Consider the following 817-nt stretch of genomic DNA (forward strand, 5'->3'; position numbering starts at 1 on the left):
AGGTGGATATACTGAAAATAGACATCGAAGGGGCAGAGTGGAGAGTACTAAGGCAAATAGTCAACTCGCAAAAAGCTAAGGAGCTATTGAAGTATATAAAACATATTCTGCTCGAAATTCACTTGGAATTCTTGACACAAAAAGTGGACTTGGCTACCTTATACGAAGAAGCTGTATCTGTTCTGGAGATCTTCAAGTCTCTGGAAAGACTTGGGTTCTACCTAGCTGCCTATGAACTGAATGAAACACAGCCAAGAAATTTTCTTTTTGGTGATTTACATATTCCTGTATATCGTGAGGTGACTTTGATAAGGAGAGACTTCAGCTTGTAAATAACACTAGACAAATCATACCTTGATTAAACCTAACATTACGGTTAAGAATCCTGTATCTCTCTGAATCATTCTAATTAGTAGTCTACCACCTCTGTTTAGCGTACTATACTGAATGCCTAAATTGCACATGTAGGCTACAGTATGTATACATTAAAACATTAGTCTGCTTTTCTGTTTGTTTGGTAAATAAAAATATATCATGTTAGATTTAAATTTCTTTTCCTAATTCCTTACAAATGCACTACAATCAATTCAACAGCTTCCGTTTGCGAGATCTAAGAATACTGAGCATCATTTTATAATAAAGTACCTGTAAGGTTGTTCATGGTCAACACAGAATGCTTTTCATTAAAGACACTTGACTTACAGAATTGGGGAAGAAAGAAAACAGTTTATGCAAGCTAGAGTGTTAAGTAACATAATTTTGTGTGGCTTTTGGAGGTAAAAGAAACTTTTTCCTGTGTAATTTTGTGTAATTCTAT

At 34.6% G+C, this 817-nt stretch overlaps 1 protein-coding gene across 1 annotated transcript in view; it reads left to right on the forward strand.

Annotated features, from left to right (window-relative positions):
- The window catches only part of LOC137640697 (probable methyltransferase-like protein 24), a 1299-nt gene extending 827 nt beyond the window's left edge, over positions 1-472 (forward strand). The window contains exon 1 of the mRNA XM_068373191.1: positions 1-472. This exon is cut by the window's left edge and continues 827 nt beyond it. Coding sequence (XP_068229292.1) covers positions 1-332 — 332 coding nt within the window. The 3' untranslated portion in view covers positions 333-472.
- The last annotated feature ends 345 nt before the right edge of the window (positions 473-817 follow it).

The sequence above is a fragment of the Palaemon carinicauda genome, chromosome 5, assembly GCF_036898095.1.
Source record: "Palaemon carinicauda isolate YSFRI2023 chromosome 5, ASM3689809v2, whole genome shotgun sequence".
In the NCBI taxonomy this organism is placed as follows: domain Eukaryota; kingdom Metazoa; phylum Arthropoda; class Malacostraca; order Decapoda; family Palaemonidae; genus Palaemon; species Palaemon carinicauda.